This window comes from Hypanus sabinus, chromosome 3 (assembly GCF_030144855.1).
Source record: "Hypanus sabinus isolate sHypSab1 chromosome 3, sHypSab1.hap1, whole genome shotgun sequence".
Taxonomy (NCBI): Eukaryota; Metazoa; Chordata; class Chondrichthyes; order Myliobatiformes; family Dasyatidae; genus Hypanus; species Hypanus sabinus.
In genome coordinates, this window is record NC_082708.1 from 40,454,179 (window position 1) to 40,473,341 (window position 19,163).

A 19,163-nucleotide genomic window follows, 5' to 3' on the forward strand; every position below is an offset into this window, starting at 1 on the left:
TTATATCCAATAATTGTATGCAGAGTAGCATCAAGCAGTACTCAAACAAATGCTTTGATATTATCTGCACAAAATTCTTTTTATGTATATGTGCTCTAAAATATTACTTACCACTCAGTCTGAAGCAGGTTATAATAGTTTTGGCATTAACAAAAAGAGGTAACCTTCACCTAATATATTGTCATGTAGTCCTACTTTCAGATTTTGTTTAGTAATACCTCTTTTAGTATGTGCAGAACAAAATGCTAAAAATACAAAATATTTATAATAAAAGCAGAAATCACAAAAATTTATCTGACCAACAAGGGTATCTCTACTACTATCTTTCTTAAGGATAAGAAAATAGGAACAGGAATGGGCCACCTCGTTTCAAGCCTGTCTCTTAATTCATTCTGATAATTTATACTTGAAGGCTCTCTGAGAGAGTCACCATCCTTTTTATACTTTTTGGTTTTGAATATATGTCCCTAATCATGGAACTAATGCCCTTGTTCAAGATTCATGTGCCTTGTCCTGCTCTTTGCAAATGTATATATAGTATTTCAATTAGATCACCCTTCATTCTTCTAAACTCAAAAGAATAAGACTCAGTCTGTTAAGTCTCCCTTGAGATGACAATCTTCTTATTCCATGAAATAGTTTGGTGGATTTCTTTTGGACTATTTCCAATCCTATTGTATCCTTTCTTATAGTAAGTGGTTCAGAACTGTGCATAGTACTGAAGTTGTACTGCCGTATACAATTCTAATTTACGACCAGGAGGAAGGTGAAATGCAGAAGTTAAGGAATTAAATTCCATGTCTGGAATTGGTAGTTTTTTTTTCTGTGTATCCACTTCACTTTAGTGAGATGCATGTTTTTCATATTGTTGATATATTTCCATATGTGATATCTCTAGAACTCCAACCCTATGATCAAAAAACCTGTAAGTGTGCACTTGAATGGAGGTAGGTTAGATGTATTCAGTACACATGTATTGGTTTTATTATGAGATGAAATGCATTGTGCTGAATGTGTGATCAGTTACAACTGAAACTATATTATGAGGTTTGTCAGTGTGTGCTTATTAGCCAAATTAAATATGTTCACTGAAAGTCCCAGTGTGTTTCTGACCGTGCACCTCCCCATTAATCTTTCAAAAGATTCTTAAATAGACAAGGTAGAAGGAATACAGTCTGAATGTTGGCAAATGGGATTTAGAGTTGACAGGCAAAATTAGTTAGCATAGATGGATAGCAAGGCCTGTTTCTGTGTTTTTTGACTCTGTCTGCATCATTCTATGACTCAGACTAGTTAACTTTATAATAAATTGTCTTTGTACTGTGTGTTCTTTGTACAGATCAGAAATGTTGAATGAAACACCATTTAATTTTTTTTCATTAAGTGTAAGAAAAAAGTAAATAAAATTAATTATAAGATTTTATGTTTGCCTTTAATGTCCTTTAATTCAATTCAAATACATCAGAACTTTTAACATTATTAAAGTAAAGCAAAGTCCTGATGTAAGTAAAGTAAATGATCAATTCACTAAGTGCTAGCGTTACCAACTCGCGTTGGTCTGGTTGATGGTATCCAAGCTTTGATCACTTAATATGCATGGACAGCCAGTGCCTTTTTCTCAGGGTGACAATGGCTAATACAAGAGAACATATTTTTAAGGTGATTAGAAGAAAGTATGGGGGAGGGAGATTGTTAGAAGTAGGTTTTTATACACAGAGTGGTAATTGCATGGAATGCACTGTGAATGGCGGTGATAGAAACAGACACATTAAGAACATGTAAGAGGCTCTTAGATAGGTATGTAAATGTAAGAAGAAAATGGAAGGCTCTGTGGGAAGGAAGGGCTAGATTGATCTTGGAGTAAGTTAGAAGGTTGGCACAACATTGTGGGCCTAATGGCCTGTACTGTGCTGCACTGTTCAATATTCTATGAAAGTTTCAAACATTTTGACTACTTGAAGTACATTTTGTAAGTCAGAAATATAGATTAAAAACTGTATATATTCTTAAATTGTTGAATCAAACTTCAGATGAATGCTCTAACGTCAAGATGACATGGTCACATTCGTTTATTTTTATATTTGGAAGAATAAATCTGAAGGCATAGTGACGGAAGAAGGGTTAAACAAGAGACCTCTTCAGATAATCTTTGACATATTTGGAACCTCTGGATGGTGACTCACATTTTTCATAGTGTGAATGAATGGAATAGTAAATTATGGTGGTAAATTTGAATAAATGTACTAATAATTTGATGCAGCATTTGCTTTAAATTTCAAAACAATGAGCAGTATTTTAATCCACATTTTAAAACTAAAAATAGCTAGAATAATTTATTCCCACCTTTAAGTAAATTGCTGTATTGACATAACTTCTGCCTGTTCTTTCAGAATTCTTTACCCTTTACCATTGATGGAAAGGAAGTCATGTGGGATAGTAAACAAGGTTTTGTTATTCCCAGACCCACTTACAAGTTTATTGGCCTGCTATATTGTGAAACCACTGTGAATGGGAAGACATTTTATTCATACTACTTAACACATAGGAGAGGTTTGTAGCAACACTTCTTTTATTTACTATTGTAGTAAATGGTGTATATCATTTTCATCATATTGTGCTTTCATACTTGTTAAATTTTATTTTTATAATCTGATGATTAAGTCACAAATAATTATCTCTCTGCATCAGAAAAATTATCTCTTCATAATTGTCAGTTGTTTGTTACCTCTTAACCTACTTTCATGACTAGAACGGCTCCCCAAAAGAGCAATTTCTGAACAGCCGGTCCATGTTTTTATTTTCATGACCATATAGTCTTTGGTATATATTAGTTCAAGTATAATAAGCAAGAATTTGCAGCTACAAAACTATCAGTATTTGCTGATATTGGAGTCTGAATTAGGCAATGACTTTGAGATTTCTATACACTATTGCACAATTCAGAAATCCTGAAGCTGCTGTCAGTGATTCAATACTACTCCATGTGGTGAACTACATATACCTGTCTGGACATGCCCCGCTGCTGACTGGTCCTGTGGCTCCTCCCACAGACCCCTGTATAAAGGCGATTGAGGTCTGAGCTTGGCCTCTCTGTCTCCAGGATGTAGTACGGTGGTCAACCACTGCTTGTTCCTTCTTCCAGTCAATAAAAGCCGATATCTCGCCTTTACGTCTCAGAGAGAGTTATTGATGGTGCATCACTCCACCAGTTGCACTGTTCTGTAGACTTCTTCATTGGAATGAAGTGTAAACAGTACATTGATGAAAATATCATGTGCTTATGAACTATTTCATTTGAAGTACCCTGAAAATGTTACACTTAATTATATCTATTTGAGATTTCAATGTTGCTTAGCAAATTTCCTAGCCAAAACAAATTTAATTATTATGGATTTTAATCCCTTTAAATAATCACATTGAATCTTAACATCACAAAATACTACAGATCTGAAGCAGCCTCTTTGGCCCATTTAGTCTATGCTAAACTGTTATTCTGCCTAGTCCCATTGAACTGTACCCGAGCCATAGCCCTCTCTACTGCCCTTCCCACATGCTTACCCAAACGTTTAATAAATGTTGTAATTGAATCCGCATCCACTACTTATGCCAGCAGCTCATTTCACACTCATACCTGCCCCTGAGTGAAAAAAAAATCCTACTTGGGTTCCCTTAAGTATTTCACCTTTCTCTCTGAACCTTTGACCTCTATTAAAGTCTCTCCAAACCTCAGTGGGAAAAGCCTGCTTGCATTTACCCTACCTATAACCCTCAATATTTTATACACGTTTATAAGATTCCCTCATTCTCCTACACCAAGGAAAAAAATGTCCCAACCTATTCAACTTTTCCCTATAACTCAAGTCCTCAATTCCCCAAAACATCCTTGTAAATTTTCTTTGTATTCTTTCAATTTTATTGATATCCTTCCTGTAGATAGGTGACCAGAACTGTACATAATACTCCAAATTTGACCTCACCAACATCTTGTACAAATTCAACATAACATCCCAACTCCTGTACTCATTACTTTGATTTACCTTAAAATAAATATTTTTAAGGTTCATTTGATATTTCAGTTTCTACCTTCTAAACTGTTTGCTTTAGTCCTCCATACTGAAAAATACATTTGAAGCTGTGCTATTTTTCCTTCCTGATTCTGTTGATTCTGAGAATGCCTCAGTTTGATTGGCTATTTAGCCATTTGGATGAGATCACTGTTGCAGGACTGACCAACTCCTTTGAAGTGATGACTGAATGCTACTTTAATGGCCAGAAAAGTGAAAAATCATGCAAAAAAATCACTGGATGTCAGTAGCAGACATCTTTGAGGTCCGTGCAGAGCACTTTCACTTGAGCGCTGTCATCAAATGCAATAAATTGTGGGCCCAATGCAGATTGATAATTCATAGACAAATTGAGTGAATTAACTTGACTGAAGAAACTAATCCACTCAAAATGTAAAATATTATGTAAAAATTAGTTTTAAGAATGTATTGATTAGTTTGGCATATTAGATTGAGCATCCCAGTCCAAAGGAAACACAGTTATTCTACATTATACACAGTTATTCCATCTGTATGATTCAATAAGCTGCATGTTCTTTAGATCAGAAAACAGATATAAAAGCAACAGAAGAGAAAACATAAACAGCAATGGACAAAAAAATGCTGCCAGTCTTTGGGGAATCAAATGTAAAGTACACAGTTAATGGTAAAACCCCTAACAGTATTGATGTCTATAACTTCCTGAAAGTGGCTGCACAGGTTGATAGGGTGGTAAAGAAGGCATATGGCATAACTTGCCTTTGCTATTCAAGAAGCGTAGTTCAAGGGTTATGATGATATGCTGCAGCTTCATAAAGTTCTACCTACAGCGCTTCTTGAGAACTGCATTCAGCTTTGGTGATGTCCAGGCTTTGAAGCGGGTGCGAAGAAGTTCACCAGGATGCTGTCCAGAGTAGAAGGCACTCGCTATATGGAGCAGTTGGAAAAACCTGAGCTGTTGTCTCGGGAGTAGCAGAGGCTGAGGGGAGATCTGTTAGAGGTTTATAAGTTTACAGAAAGGCTTAGTTAATAGACAGTCAGCATCTTTATCCCAGGATGAGAATGTCTAATGCTAAAGGGCATGTCTTTAAGTTGAGAGGGCATAGTTTTGAGGAGATGTGTGGGGCAAGTGTTTTATACAGAGAGAGGTGAGCCCCATGAATGCACTGCCTGGGTTGGTAGTGGAGGCAAGTATAATAGAGGTGCTCTAAAGACTCTTTAATAGGCACATGAATGTGAAAGAAATGGAAGGATATGGACATTCTGTAGACAGAAGGGATTAGTTTAGCTAGGCATTTGATACTAATTTAATTAGTTTCAAAGATCATATTTCTAAGTAAATTTATTATCAAAGTACATATATGTCACCAAATACTAGCCTGAGATTCATTTTTTGGAGGTATTTACAATTTGGCACAATATTATGGGCTGAAAGGTCTGTTCCTGTGTTGTACTGCTCTATGTTCTGTTTTATATCTTTCACTTAATTAAAGCTATTGCATATCATAGCTCATGTGCAAATATGCTTTATTATACATTATTGGGCTAATTCATATTTATTCCTGGAGAGAAAATATGTTTATACAGCATTTTAGATAAATATGAAATGGTATTGAAATGCCTGGGTTTTCTAGAGTATTAATTTTATTTTGATGTTTAATTTTAGTCAGCAGCATCAGAAGTGTAGAGCTGAACGTGACCAGTCCAGTGAAGATGCTGAGTGGAAGATCATTTGCTATAAAGTGCACAGTGACCACAGATCTGAATGCAAGAGTTGAGATTTTCTGGGAATTCCCTGGTAAAGTAGGTGTCTTAAGCAGGATACGTACTTAAAAGGCATTAAGAACACAGTTTGTTTGATAACTCAGCTTTTGCTTATGGGCCTCTTTCTCTTGCCCTTCAGAATTGCCAAGAAATGCTGGTATACATTACACTACAAGTTCAGATCTATGATCAAATAGATTGGCAGAGAGTCAGAAAAATGACAAAAAATTTCAGCCTTTAATGACACATTTTACAATATGATTTCCCTCCAAACTAAAATTCCATATAAAACTATTAAATTGCTGAATTAATGCAAAATAGCAAGAACGTTTAAACTAAACATTTTATCATATTCTGTTCACCTATTAAGGTAGGAATGTAGCTCTGATACTGCATGCTGTAGAAAAAAACACTGAAAATAATTTCAGTGCAATTTTTAAGTGAATTTGTTCACCACAGCTACAACCTCTGCCATCCACCCCCCCCCCCCCCCGCCCATACCAATCACTTATCATCCTGCAACATCCTGCATCATCCTCAAAGGGAAATGTTTAGACTTGCTTGATGAGTACAACTCAAGAAACTGAACACCACCTAAGACAAAGTAATTCATTGTGGTGCTCTTCTACAATCTTGAACATTAATTCTTACCACAACCTACACACAGTGCTTTGTGTACTATCTACAAATCACATTTTGCTGCTCCTTCAACCTTTTGTCACAAGATCTCCCAAGCCCATGACCTCTACCATCAACAAAAGAAAGATGCTGGTATCGAAACACCAGTAGCTACAGGTTTCATTCTAGGTCCAGACCATTCTGATTTGGAAGTGTTTTGCCCTTCCTAAGTTTTTCCTGGGTTGAAGACGTTGAACTTCTTACCCTACAGAAACATGGAGTGCCTGTCCTAGAAAGACTACAGTGGTTTAAGAAACTTATTTACTACTGCCTTGTTAAGGGCAATTGGGCAGTAGGGGCAATAAATACTACATTTTCCAATGGTGCTAAAATCGTAAAAAAAAGAAAAAAGAAGACTTCTAAAATTGTTTTTATGGCTGACCGTTTGCTGTAGAGTTTTAGCCACTTCTTTGAATTTTATCATGCTGTAATTTTGTAATGCTTGATAGATAAATCTACAAGTCTTTTTGCATATTTTTATAAAATACTGTCAGTTAAAGGCACTCCTCAGAATGCATACAATTTTTTGTGTAATTTATTATAAAATTGTTTCTAAGGAATGCCAGAGGAATACTTTAATGTAATGAAAAGGGATGAATTATTTTCACCATGTTTCTGAAGTAAAAAGTTATGATCACACAAACAATTTGTCTGTTTTACTGCTTTGAAAACGTGATACGAGTAACAATTTTCTAACATTGTTTTTATTTTTGGAACTTAGTTGTGTATGAATCATTACAGAAGCAACCTAATCTGAAATTCATATTTCCCCTCTCCCTTCCTGTTGAAATTAATGAGAAGAACATAATGAATTGCTACACAGGAAAAGATTGTTATGCATGCTATACCTGCAAAGTGTGGCACATTGCTTTTCACTTGCAAAGAAAAAATATGTACAAAATGAAATAGATTTTATTTAAAGAAGTAAAACCAATACTGGAACAAAATATTAACCAAATTTAGAAATAAAACAGATTATTTAAATTACAAAGAAGGATGTGGAACAAAATATTGACGTATTAGTTATTCTGATTTAGTAACTGATTTGCAATTAAAATAGAGTATAAGTGAAAACAGGATAACCTGGAATTATTTAGCAGGTAAGATAGGATCTGTGAAGAGAGAAACAACATTGATATTTCAGGTTGATCACTGTTTATTAAAACTAGGAAAAGTTAGTTGCAGAGAAGCAGGAAGGGGGAGGGCCTCACCACTGTTGATAGGGAATTGATCATTTTGTGAATCAGTCCACTTTCAAGTACTTGTTTTTCCCTCCCAAGGCTGCTGTCATTGTTTAACTTTTGGACTAACCCTCTGACTGCCTGATTTTTGCATCTAACTCCTTCCTTCACTATGACCTAGTCATTCATCCATGCTCATTGTAGCTGATCCCCATCACCACCTCCCTATCTCTCTCCCCCAAGGTTCCTCTCAGATCCCACCTGTTTTGACCCATTTCTGCCTTGTGCAGGGACATCTTTGTGAACCTACTGTTTCACTCTTCCCCCTCTTTTCTATGTACAGGCTATGTTCCCTCTCCACTCTCAGACCTTATGCAGTGTCTCGACCCAAAATGGTGATAAATCCTCTCCTCCCCTCGGATGAAGTTAAACCCACAGAGTTCCTCAGCCAGTTTCTTTATGTCCCACTAATACCAGTACACAATCTACCCAATTGCTTATGGGTATGCTTGTGTTTAATTATGATAATACTGTACTTCATTGTCAAGAACCTAATGTCTAATTGGCATCGACTAGCAAAATTGGATTTCTACATTTTGTTCATTTATGTAATTGATGTTATTGTAACAAAACTTAAACAATAATCCTCTACTAGCTGAAGTAGTAGCTTGTTATAGGCAAAGCTAATTATTTCTAATTGTTTTTTCAGGGAAATAGAAGCAGTTATATAACAAAAAGAATTGACCAGACAGATCGTATGATAAATACATTCTACAGCACCCTTGTTATTGACAAAGTGGTCACATCAGACAAAGGGAACTATATATGCCAAGTAAGAAGTGGAAAAACCATAAAAAAAAGGAAAGCGACTGTTCATGTCTATGGTAAGAAATAACAATATTCCTGAAATCAAAATATACATTTACACCCAATTCCTAGAAATCCTTATTATTTATTCTTCCACGCCATATAGTGTACTGACCTGAAATGATCAGGCAGATCTGAGTACTTAATGCCAGCATTTACAATTGAACATTGGCAGAATTAATCTGAAACAATATGGAACTTCAGCATGGCAGTTATTTTGTATGCAATGTATATTTTTGTATCAGATGAATTCTGCATTTTATTCTGATTAAATTTGCTCTGGTCTTTCAATATTTTTCCATTATCATAGATCTACTTTTCTCCTAATATTATAGAACAATTTTTAATGTAATAAAACAAGGAAAATAAAATCAGGAATCAAGGTGACTGGATTAAATATACTTTGTGCCCAGGAATTAGAGAGATCTGCTTCCATCAAGTATGAATTTGTAAAATCTGCTCTAAGAAATGAAATATAAAATAACCATTTTCAGCAAAGCACTACTGTAACTCATTTGTCAGTTTATCTTCAAAGTTAATAGATTTACATAAGGCAAACATAAATTCTCAGCAGGCCATGCAACATTGATGATAAGAGAAACAGAGTTAACATTTCAGGATGAAGTCTTTCTGTCGGAACAATGAAAGCAAGAAGTTTTAAGTTGCAGTCAAATTATGGTAGCGTAAGGGTTAGTGCATCGCTTTACAGCACCAGCGGTTGGGGGTTCAATACCCACCCTGCCAATAAGAAGCTATATGTTCTCCCCATGACTGTGTGGATTTCCTCCAAGTGCTCTGGTTCCTTCCCACAGTCCAAAGATGTATAGGTTAGTAGCTTAATTGTTCACAGGGATGTAATTGGGCAGCACAGGTTCATTATCCCCGAAGGGCCTCTTACCATGTCGTCTCTCTAAATAAAAATAAATAATAAATAACGGGAGGGTGGATAGAACAAAGTTAATATCTATGATGGCTTGTGGCTAGCATTGATTTGTGGATGGGTGTTAACAAAATAGGCAAAAAATGTGTGTTTCAATTAGCAAGTCAGGATGTGCAAATGGGAAGGGGAAACGGAATCAAAATCACAAGAAAAATAATCAATTTGGATAGAGACAGAGAAAACAAGTTGTAGAATTTAAAATTTTTGATACTGAGCCTGGAAGATTGCACTGTGAAATGATGGAAGTGGCTGTTCCTTAAGCATGTATTGTACTTCATTATAAAAGTAGAGAAGGCCACACACAAATTAGTCAGAAAGGGATGGAGGATTAAAGTACAGGACGACATGGGAGAATAGCAGTCAGTGATTGATGTTCCATTCCCGTTGCTGACTGTAAGGAGTTTGTACATTCTCCCTGTGACTGCATGTGTTTCCTCTGGATGTTCCAGTTTCCTCCCACAATTCAGAGACGTTCAGGTTAGTAAGTTGTTGGCATTCTATACTGGTACCAGAAGCATAGCGACACTTGCAGGCTGCCCCTCGGACAGTGTGGTTGTTGACACAAATGATGCATTCACTTAATTTTTCAATGTACATATAATACTGATCTTAAACAATTGTATAATGCTATTTGTGTCCTCAGGATACAATCACAATACTTTTCAACCAATGTATTACTTCTGGCTTAAAGCAGAATTACTTCTGTTTTGTCGAAAAATACTGTGGCCAATTTGCATACTGTATGCCCTACAATAGCATTAGAAAACATGACTGTTTAATTTATTTTATTTACTACTGATTGAGAATAAATGTTGGCCAGTTCATTAGGGCAGACAGCCCATCAGAGAATGCACCTACCTCTTTTTTTGTGTAACACAAAAAATCAGTAATGTTACCTGGACAAGAAGCATTACTTTCAATATAGCACTTAATTAGTTCAAATATGCTTTTAAAGCAGCTCTGGGTTCTTGAAAACCACAGTGAAGTTTTGGTTTAATGTAATCATCGTGATGTCACACGTGGATCATACTATGGAGTATTTCAGTATATTTACATTGCCCCACTTGACTTATTTGTTCCAATGTTTTGGTTTAAAAGCAACCTTGAAATCCATGGTATCTACTGTAAGTGTCTATCATCGATTATATACCAGAATTTTTAAGAAAGCAATTTTAGGGAATTGATAAATTAAAAACAACAGATTTTAGATGTACCTTGAGGCTTTATAAATATGTGTTGTACTGATAATTTATATAATCATCAATTCTTTTGCATGCTTTTTTTAATTTCAAGTTACACCAGGAATTTGTTATCTGCCTCTGTTATTTGCATTTTACAGCATGTGAAGATGGAAAAATTATAATTGTTTATTATGAATCTCATGTAAACTGTTCATAAAAGTAACAATTTCTAATCATTAAAACCATTTTCTTGTTTTTTTTTTAATCTATCCTGAACAGAAAAACCATTTATCAATGCCAGATGCCGGAAATCATGTGTTGCTGAAGCGCTTGTTGGTCAGGCAGTCTACCGTTTCCCAATAAAGGTCAAAGCTTTTCCACCTCCAAATGTTTTATGGTAAGAGTGAAACTATAACTCAGATCAAAAAAATGACTGTAGGAAATATTGCAAGTATTGTTTAAAGGTAGATATTTGTTTTTACAAGACTTCTCCATTAAGTCAGGACATGTGGGTAAGACAGATGGTTCTGAGTAACAACTGATGATCTATGTTTAAGTTGAAGCTGAAGAAGTGACACTAGTAATTGGAAGTTAATACAAGAAAATGGTGCCTAATGTAAAGAAAATGAATGATGTAAAGTACAAATTATTCACATAAAGAGTTGTTAATATAGAAAATAATTTTCTGACACACTGAAATAATTTAAGAAAAGACTAAGTAATTTTCCTAATCTGGAATTATCCTGTTACTTCTAAGGATCTATTTCAAATGAAAAATTTTGAAGGTGTAGCAATGGCATAGAAGATGGTGATGTGAGGTTTAAGAAGCTAGGGAAGTGAAGGAGTAGAGGAAAATTTGGGAAAAGATAAGAAAAGATTAGGAATTCATTTTGAGGAGCCAATGTTGTTTAATAATTGTTAGTTGGGCAGCAGGTATACCATATTTAAAATTTATATTCATTCCTTAGTTAGAGTATAACAAATTAAGCTTTACTGATGATACAAATCTAAATAGGAAAATAGCAGAGTTGTGGATAGTGAAGAATGTTACTGAAGGATTCAAGGAGATGTAGATCAGATGGAAATGTGGGCAGAGAAATAATGGATGAAGTTTAATCCAGACAAGTGTAGATTGTTACACTTTGGAGATCAAATGCAAGAGGAAAGTGTACAGTAAAATGCCTTGACCTCGGAGAACTGCTATACGGAGGGATCTTCAGTTGAGTCCATCGCTTCCTGCAAAGGGCAACACAGACAAGCACGATGGTAAAGAAAGCATATGGCATACTTGCCTTCACTAATTGGGACACTGAGTATAAAAACCAAGAAACAACACGAGTGAATCTGCAGATGCTGGAAATAAATAAAAACACAAAATGCTGGCAGAACTCAGCAGGCCAGATCTATAGGAGGTTTCACCCTCCTGATGAAGGGTTTTGGCCCGAAACATCGTCACTACCTCCTCCCATAGATGCTGTCTGGCTTGCTGAGTTCTGCCAGCATTTTTGTGTTTTTATAAAAACCAAGAAGTTATCTTGTAGCTATAGAACTTAGGTTAGGCCACATTTGGAGTCCTGTGTGCAGTTCTGGTTTCTGCATTACAGGAAGAATACACAGGCTTTGGGAAGAATGCATACATTCACCATCGTGTTGCCTATATTAGAGAGTTCTAGATGTAGAGAGAGGTTCGACAAACTATGATTGTTTTCTCTGAGCATCAGTGACTGAGAGATGACCTGATAGAAGTATACGGGAGGAATGGATAAAGTAACATACATAGAATGCTGGAGGATCTCAGCAGGTCAGGCAGCATGCTTACAAATTAACACAGTCAACATCTTAGGCTGAGACCCTTCTTCAGGACTGGAAAGGAAGGAGAAAGACACCTGAATGAAAAGGTGAAGGGAGGGGATGAAGGATAGCTAGAAGGTGAGAGATGTAGCCAGGTGGGTGGGAAAGGTAAAGGGCTGGAGAGGAAGGAATCTGATAGGAGAGGAGAATGGACCATGGGAGAAAGGGAATGAGGAGAGGCACAAGGGGAGGTGACAGGCAGGTGAGAAGAGTGGAATTGTCAAATACTAGAAGGCATAGGTTTAAGGTGTGAGGGGAAAGTTTAAAGATATTTACAAGCCAAGTTTTTTTTTCACACTCAAAAACTAGTACTTACCTGAATCTCCTACAAAGCACATGCAGGGATTACAGGGATATGGATCATACGCAGGCAGATGGGATTAGTTTGAATTAGTATTATGGTCAGCACAGACATTGTAGGCAGAAAGGCCTGTTCTTGTGCAAAAGGTTCAGGATATGTATAAAGGTGTAAAGTTAAGTGCTTGAGCAAGAAGAAGACAGATGGAGCAAAATGAAAGAAACTATCAGGTTATTCACCATAGTAGGAGTAAAAAATCAGTTTTTTTAAAGGGTACGACTGGTAAACACGGGTATTAGAGGGATCTTGTCATATGGTTTATTAAACACAGAAAAAGCAACAATGCAATTAGCAAGGCAATAGGTTGTTGTTGGCCTTTATTGCAAGGTGGTTGCAATACAAATATAAGGAAGTCTTGCTGGAACTATTCAGGTTTTTAGTCATTCCTCAAGCTGGAGATTTTTTGCCATCGAAGCAGTATTCTAAAATATTTTAATTTTTTTCATAAAGTTCACAACTTGCAAGTTTCACAGAATAAAGTAGTTGAGTTTCTCTTTGGAATCCTTGCATTAAAATTATTAACGTTAATTTCAGGATGTACTACAACCTTCACAGTTCTGAGACACACCCCAGTAGATTTGATTTTTGTTGGTAACGTTTAACAGCAGTACAAACAATGATTTTCCAGCTACTGTGGTGCAGACAAGCTGGTGGAGAACAGCATCCATGGGAAGCAGATTCTTTATGCAAAGAATCCACAGACGTACATCATAGTGATTGTTGAAAGAACTCAAATGGAGTCTCTGAATGCTTTCATTTTGAGGAAGGCAAATACCTATGCCCACTTGGCCTGATTCTATAAGTAGATAAATGGAGTCTGGATGACTTTCTTAATACAGTGATGAGCAATAAATAATGAGATTTGGTAGAGATGAGCAGCAGCATCTTGAAATAATGCTGAGGTTAGATAGCTGTGAATGACTATGATCCAAACCTCCCTGAGTATGATCAAAATTACTTCTGTGATAATTTGTGATAAGTCACAAATCTTAATAGCCAAAGAAGGTAATTTTAGTGTGGGTTTTTCGATAGCATGGTTTAAAGCAAAAGTGGGTAAGTAAAACCCAATAGTTCTGCAAATAAATATGAACTGAGTTGTTCTGTTGAGATAGTCTTCATTTGCAATGGACTGTGACCAGTGTCCTAGCATATTAAATTCCTAGGTCTGTAGTAAAGCTTTAAACTAAATGATGGCAGCTGGAGTTGGGGAATGGTTTGAGAAGGGGAAATTTAGAAAGTTAAAGAGCCAGAGCAAGGAAAAGTGGTAAATAGACAAAATTGAACACACAAGAGTCTACAGGTGCTGTCATCTGGAGCAGAGACAAACTGCTGGAGAAGTTAACAGGTTCAGCAGTGGGAGAGGGGCATTCAAAATTCAGAATTAAATCCTGTATCAGATAAAATTTAAAGTTCTTTATCTGAATGCATTCATCCTTTGTAATAGGATAGAATTTGGAGCAATATTCTGGTGTGGATTGAGGCTGGGCAACAGACAAATGTAGAGAGAAAGATTGCTGGGTGCTACAACTTGTTGGGCCAGAAGGGCTTGTTCATTGCTGCATCTCTAAATAAAGAAATAAACAAGTAAACAAGACAACAGCTTGGGAAGTTGCAATTAGTGGGTACTTCACGGAGTGTTGTGGCAAGCAAGCTATTCACAGTCTATATTGCCATTGGAACAGGGATTCAACTTAATATATCCAAGTTTTGTTTCTGTAAACTAGATGGTAGTGTAGATTGTGAAGGTATTAGTCTTAATGAAATTTAAATTCTGTTATTGTGTACAAATTGAATTTTGAACATTACATCACTCAACAGTAATTTTTTCTAGATACAGTCACACGATTATATAATGTAATTACCTGGCTTTTGTATAATGTACAGTGTAATCATTGTTTTCACCAGGCTAAAGGATGGGCAGCCTATTACTGAAAGATCAATCCGATATAACATCACTGGCTATAAACTGACTATAAGGGATGTTTCAGAAGAGGATGCTGGTATTTATAGTATTATACTGGAACTTAAACAATGGAAGCTTTCCAAAAACCTCACATTCTTTCTCAATGTAAATGGTGAGTAAATCTTGTATGCAGATTTATGAATCAGGTAAACTTCCCAAAGTAGCCTTAGGTACTAGACATTCCAGAGGAAAAAGGATCTTTTTTGAATGTATTAAATATTACACTTTTGCTTCTTGTGATGCAGTCAGACCATTGTTCTGTTGAAGGCTGAAATATCACTGTAGTCTGGACCAGACAATGAAAGCAACCGTTTAGATCAGGAAATATATTGGTGTTTCATTGACTTAGTTTAAACAGCATTCTTAAAATGGCATCAGGGCCCTTTTATTTGCTTTAAAACTTAAATGGAATTCTATTACATTTCTTTAAGTGGAAATAATTCCTATTGTTGGAAATGTTAGCACATACATTATATGGCACCTTCATAGAGCTCTGCAAACATAGACCTTACTCAACATTTAAGTCAGTAATATTTAATGCCTACTGTCTCTCAAGGCAGGTAGTGCCAATAATTTACCAGACAATAAAATATAACATGGTTAAACAGATAATCAATCAAATGTACTAAGTACCTAATAACTAATTGATATTTTCAACACAGGGATCTATCATAAGCACACAATATATAGTGGAAACAGTTTGAGGAGGGCTGCTGTTTTGCAAGAAACACACCCACTATTTTTCCTCTCTAAATCCATGAAAAAGAAATGCTGGGCTGCTTTATAGTCATTCTAAGTACCTAATGCCCCTCTATGCAACCACATTTACTGGACCCAGTGAGTTCAAATGAGATAAACAATCCACTGCCTTTTATTCAATATTTGTTAAAGTCTGTATTGCACAATACGGAGAAGTATAAGTGTATCACAGTTGATGGAGATTGACAAGTATAAGTCAAGATTTTGAGAAAGTTTATCGAAACTAAATGGCAAAGAACCTGCTAGGCAATATTAGTAGTTCTGTGCAGAACTACTGCATTTTTTCACATGGATGCTATCAAGTTTGTATTAAATGCTGATCTTTCTGGCCACAGTAGAATTGTTAGGCAATTCCTTTGTTTGGGTGCTGATTCAACCTTTCCCTTTGACACATGGGGGGGACATAGTCCCTGTGCTCCCTTTAACACACTGGGGCCATGGTTTCCATTTTAACTTGCTAAGTTTGGAAAATTTATTTTGTGTAACATCCTTAAAAGAAATATAGAATTTAAAGTGTGTTGCAACGTTAGTTAAAATAATATTCAGAAGTCCACATAATTTGTCAGTCTGGCACCACTAAATTTTAGAGTATGCAAAACTGATGGAGTTTAAGCAAACTCTTCATTAAGATTTGGCCAAATTGCACACTGACACTGGCTTCAAATGGAATCCAGAAGTTGAATGTAAGCTTACATTTCCTCAGCACTTTGGCTGAACCTGCCCCACTTATTTCAATGAAGAGGAATGGTTTAGGAGGGACAAATAAATTTATTTGGGAACTTATGTATTTTGAATTAATTGTTTAAAATTCTTTAGCAATATTTTTGAGCATTAAAGTAATGGAGTAGGCTTACAGTCCAAAAAAATAGTTTCAATAAACTATCATGAATTTCAATGATAGTTTTAATGATAGTTTTTGAATGTTTCCAAATGTCAGGGACACTCAGAACAAGTCAATATCCATAGTGTGTTCAACATTGGGCCAAGCCAGGAAGGACAGTCTATGTTTATTTTTTAGGTGGAAAAGTTATTTGCCATACAGGTCATTAGTGAGCTTGAGTGGCTTGTCACTGCAGCTAATTTCTAGCCCAAAGTGAAGTCAGATAGTGAAATGAATACATTAAGAACAATGATTATTCATTGTAAGTCCAACAAGTTAGTGAAACTGCAGTAAGGTTGGAGGAATTACTTATTCCTTTGTCATTTCCCACATTGGGAATGTGTAATAATTATTTAACCAAAAGTACTTGAATTAAATATAAAACAGAACTAGATCTGACTTTGTGGACTTGGATGCTTTGTTTTTCTGAGTCCTTATCCTCCTCCATTGGAATCAAACACTTCTAGTCTGGTCAATTATAGTAAGTTGACAAAGAATTTATAGCTATTCTGAAAAAGTCCTTCCATGTTTTTCACATGCACATCTGAATGAATGCCCCTTTGAAGTGGTTCAATTCATTGTACATTTCTCTTGAAATTTAATGGGTATCTTAGCTCACACTGCTCAGACTGCTCACACCATAGTTACCTAATATTTATCCTAGGTTATCAGCTGCTTTTGAGAGTTAGTATTGATCTTTTTCAGCAGTTGCAAAACAACATTAGCTGGTTCAATGTGGACTGGCTGTCATTAAACTAGTATAATGTTCAGGATTCTAGAATCCATTGTATTCTGTATTCTTTCTACTTAATTTTGCCTAATTAGTGATACTTAAATGTGTTGTTTCCTTCAAATACAGAATAAAACTAAATTGGCTGTAAAGGCATTGTAATACAATGAAACATTTTGGTTTTGTCCTAATAAAGGCACACACACACACACACACACACTTTATATAAAATACTGATAGGATTTTGAAATCTGAATATATAACAGATACACAAAATATAATCCAGACTCCTGGTCTCTCTCCCAACATAACATTTGGTGCTACTGTTTAAGTATCATAAAATGAAAAAAGATTCCTGCAGAAATCTTAACAAAAATGTTACTGGATTAAGAATTACTGGACAAAGTAACTAGAGACTAATTAGAATTACTTAGAAATTGACCTGAAATGTTGACCATTCTTCTGTCTCCATAAATGCTGTTTGACCTGCTGAGTTCTTCCAGCAGTTTGGTTTATACTCCAGATTCCAACAGCTGCAGTCTCTTGGTTTCTGACTGTTAACCCGATTCCTTCACTGTTCCTCATTTGTCCTTTTCTTTGGCCAGTTTGATATTTGAAGCATGCAGAACCATAGTTCTCCAAAGAGAACTATTGTCAAGTAAATGAAAATCAGAAAACTGCAGATGTTAGGAATCTGAAATGAAAATAAAAAGGCCTGGAAACACTCAGCAAATTAGGCAACATCTTGGGAAATAGAAACTAAGTTAAATCTCAGGTTGAAAACACATTGAATTCTAACTATATATGCTGAATATAAACTTATACTAAACACCAAGTTACATCTTCTTGCCAGTTTTAATCTCAAGTCCTGTGCATTGAATGTCCTTAATATATTAGAGAAACTTAAATAGTGAACAAACAATATGCTAGTTATCATAATAATCAATTCTTCAATTTCAGTATTGTATATTAAGAATATACCACCTAGACAATCCAAACACATTTGGCTGATTGTCATTCTAGAAATCTCATGACAAAAATTAATTTAGGTAAATAATACCATCTCTCCAACAAGTCACCAAGTAGCCCTTTTCCCTCCTATTCAATGGGTCCAGTAGTATTCATAGCTAATTCCAAAATGAATTCAATTTCCAGAAGAAATGACACCAAACATCTTAGTTAATTCCATATATGTACATGGTGACACAGTGATTGTGTAACCCAGAAGCCTGGTGGAAAGTCAGGATCTGACAAACTATGTGCTTGATCCTCTCAGCAGTTTGGGATTAAGGGAGACTCTATGTGAGGTGCTGAATCACACAAAACTTGCAGTTTCATTACGATAGACTAGGAAGTAAGAGGTGTTCGTGAACAAAGTTATAGTTAAGAGGAATATTTCATAACAAGTTGAAGGATACTTGAAGTGTACAAACTAGGAGCTGAATGAGCAGGAGGTCACATAGCCTATAAACTTGCTCTGCGGCTTAAAAATAATATCATGGCTAATCTGACTATAACCTCAGTTCTGTACTCCTAACTACCCATAATAATTTCTCATCTCTTCTCGCTAATTAAGGATCTATCTCCTCCAGCCTCAACCTTACAAAGATTCAGCTTCTGCTTTCATTTTTTGAGGAAGAAAGTTCCAGAGACCAGCAACTCTCTGGGGGGGGGGGGGGGGGAACAGTCACTTCATCCCCATCTTAGATGGACAGCCTCTTATTTCTAAAGTCATCATTAGTTCAAAACTCTGTCATAACAGCAAATGTAGTCTCCACACCCATTCTGTCAAGAGCTCTTAAGATCTTGTACTACAATCAAATCAAATCCCTATTCTTCTAAACAGCAGCAGGTACAAAGCTAGCCTGTCTGACACTTCCTCAAATGACAATCCATTCATTCCAGATAGTACTCTAGTAAACCTTCACCAAGCTGCTGGAAACATCTTCTTCATGTCCACTCTATCCA

General features: G+C 35.9%; 1 protein-coding gene across 2 annotated transcripts in view; it reads left to right on the forward strand.

The window, feature by feature from the left end:
• flt1 (fms related receptor tyrosine kinase 1) overlaps positions 1-19,163 on the forward strand; it is a 171,100-nt gene that overhangs the window by 34,882 nt on the left and 117,055 nt on the right. For both annotated transcript variants that reach the window (XM_059964134.1, XM_059964133.1), the window contains exons 5-9: positions 2,391-2,550; positions 5,710-5,846; positions 8,376-8,550; positions 10,934-11,051; positions 14,769-14,938. In XM_059964134.1, coding sequence (XP_059820117.1) covers positions 2,391-2,550; positions 5,710-5,846; positions 8,376-8,550; positions 10,934-11,051; positions 14,769-14,938 — 760 coding nt within the window. The remainder of the gene's footprint in view (positions 1-2,390; positions 2,551-5,709; positions 5,847-8,375; positions 8,551-10,933; positions 11,052-14,768; positions 14,939-19,163) is intronic.